At 38.2% G+C, this 2,618-nt stretch overlaps 1 protein-coding gene across 2 annotated transcripts in view; it reads left to right on the top strand.

Annotated features, from left to right (window-relative positions):
• Positions 1-2,618, top strand: part of LOC106873512 (vesicular glutamate transporter 1) — a 411,825-nt gene that overhangs the window by 338,482 nt on the left and 70,725 nt on the right. For both annotated transcript variants that reach the window (XM_052973285.1, XM_014920898.2), the window contains exon 3: positions 744-862. In XM_052973285.1, coding sequence (XP_052829245.1) covers positions 744-862 — 119 coding nt within the window. The remainder of the gene's footprint in view (positions 1-743; positions 863-2,618) is intronic.

The raw sequence follows: 2,618 nt of genomic DNA, 5'->3' as shown, positions 1-2,618 counted from the left end.
TTTATATATATATATGTGTGTGTGTGTATGTGTGTGTTTTACTTACATGCAGGAGACCAAAAGTGTACGTACGACGCTATATGTATATATAAAAACTCAAGATAAAAAAATGGAACACGAACGTAATATATACATATTTATGTAATGGTTGCTGGATGGTGGTTGACTGCTCAGGAGTTCCAGTGACCTTTGACAGTTTTTTTTTTCGTTCACATTTTGATCAACAGTTACCCTCCATACCACGAAATCTCGGCGGTTTTGCCAGTTTAGACGCTGACGACCTGACAAAATAGCAGCCTTCTAAACAGGCTGGTCCCTTGGTCAACTCGGACAAGATAAAATATATGTTGTACAACGAGAGCGGCACCATTAACTCTACACCTGGAATTCTACATCGAACCTACATAAAGCAACTGTACGAAGACTCGGATTGCACTCGAGAAGACCTATTTCGCGCAATGGCGGATCGAACAGATTAGAGAGAAAGATCCACGCTGATCTGTGCAATAGGCACGACCGGAAAATGAGCGAAGACTTCAGTCTTGGATACAGATTATTATCATTTAGTGAATAATGATACAAAATGCATATTCGTAAACAAAGGAAGAAGTGAACGGAAGTGTGATCGAGAAATGAAGTTACGTTTCTTATAATTATCATGAATGTTGTGATAAATACGTACCGGAAGGTATTTTCAAACACAATTATTTGACTCGTTAATATTTTGTTGTTTTATTTTCCAGATGCCCGAATTTAGCTGGACACCAGAAACTATCGGAATTGTCGACAGCTCATTTTTCTGGGGATATATTATTACACAAATACCAGGTGGTTACCTCGCATCCAAACTGCCAGCTACTAGGTATGTATTTTTCTGTATCTTAATCTATCTGTTGTCTCTTATTCGAACTTTGCTAATCCTATCTATACTCCAAGTGCAAGACAATATGATCTTGTTCTTTTATCGTTTTCTACCCATTATCTTAGGTTTCGGTTATTGGACTGAGACCATCCCCGGGCACATGAAACAGATGCGAAGGTTAGTTGAAAGGTTCATGGCGTTAGGAAGATTCTCTCATGGAATGTGAACAAATGAGGTTTCTTTTACAACATAGGGCCCACAAACTGCTTCCATCCGTGTTGCAGTGTTTGGATCCCATGAGTAAAGAAGCTTTCATCATGTTGATCAAAAGAATTATGAACAACAGATACGACGCTTCCATCACTGTGATATTCTTCCCAGCCGAGTGCTCTTTCGTGTTGGGAAATAGATAATAGTCAGATGAAATCCAGTCAGGAGAATAGTGACATTGATCAACGACTTCAAAGCCACAGTTACGCACAGCAGCCATTGTTTGCTGACGCATTGTCAAGAGGAAACAAGATTCATTTCATCAGTTTTTCTGGGCGTTTGATCTTGATAGACTTTCGTAATTGTCTCAACTTTCTGTTGATAGTGTGACTCTTCTGCAGATGGTCAATAAACACCTTGCCTGAAACTGAGGCCAACACTTTGCCTGCCGATGAAATGACCATAATTTCCTTTGGAACGTTTGAGGTGGGCTGCTTCCACTGAATGGATTGTCTCTTTGTTTATGGCTCAATGTGATGAATCCAGCACTCATTCTGGGCTTGGAAAGGGTCAAGGAAACTTGGAGGATGTGTCTCAAACAATGTCAGATTTTTTTCCCGTGATGTGATCACCCTGGTGCGTCTCCCATCAAGTCGCAGAGAACGTGGCGCCATGTAGGAGCGGGTATGCTAATAACACTGGCTATTGATTTATAGTCAATTACCTGTCATCCGCCGACCTTCGGTGAACAAACACGATCAAGTCTTTCCTCGGTTGTGATAGTTCAAGGACATCCAGACCTTAGGTCATTTTGAAGACTCTCCCTTCTCCTCCTAAATTCAGCTGCCCACTTTTTCTCTATTGATAAAGCTGGAGTTTCATCCCATTAATGTAGCAACCATGTCAATATGAAAGACCGTCGAAGCTAAACTAGTTTTTCTGAAGTTACTTCATAACTCAACGATGTCTAATTTTCTTGAAAGAAGACGCTACCAGTTACATTTGAAGTCTTTTTTGAGCAGCCAGATGTCAGTTTATCTGAAAATAAACAATTTAGTCATTAATGAAGAGACATGTTGAAATTAATACATGCAAAATTCCACAGCTGTAGCATCATTCAGCCCACCCTCGTAATTATTAAATCAGCTAATGTTTTGTGAACAAGCTACTATTAAATATTGTAAATACTAAAAATATACATATGAATACAAAAATTCATTGCATTCAATCTTTTGTTCGTGATTTTAACATTTCCCAAGAGTAATAGAATAAAGCGTAAATGAAACTGTCGATACCCAAAAGAAAATGAGAAAAATTGGAATTTTATGAGAAATACTTGTAATGGATTTATAATTGAAATTTAATCTAAAGAGCGAAAATTAAAATAGCTTTCACTTTTACTCTAATACACTTAACGATTTTATGTTTTCATGTTTCACCAAGCCGTGTTGTCCTTATTTTAGTACATTTGTACCTACATATTTTTCATGGTAGTGTGGGGAGCGAGTATCGCGGTCATGGTTTTTTTTTTTTTTAGGTTTCTGAA

Source organism: Octopus bimaculoides, chromosome 15 (assembly GCF_001194135.2).
Source record: "Octopus bimaculoides isolate UCB-OBI-ISO-001 chromosome 15, ASM119413v2, whole genome shotgun sequence".
NCBI classification, from domain to species: domain Eukaryota; kingdom Metazoa; phylum Mollusca; class Cephalopoda; order Octopoda; family Octopodidae; genus Octopus; species Octopus bimaculoides.
Note: the sequence above shows the minus strand (reverse complement) of the source record. Positions and strands in the feature narration are given on the sequence as shown.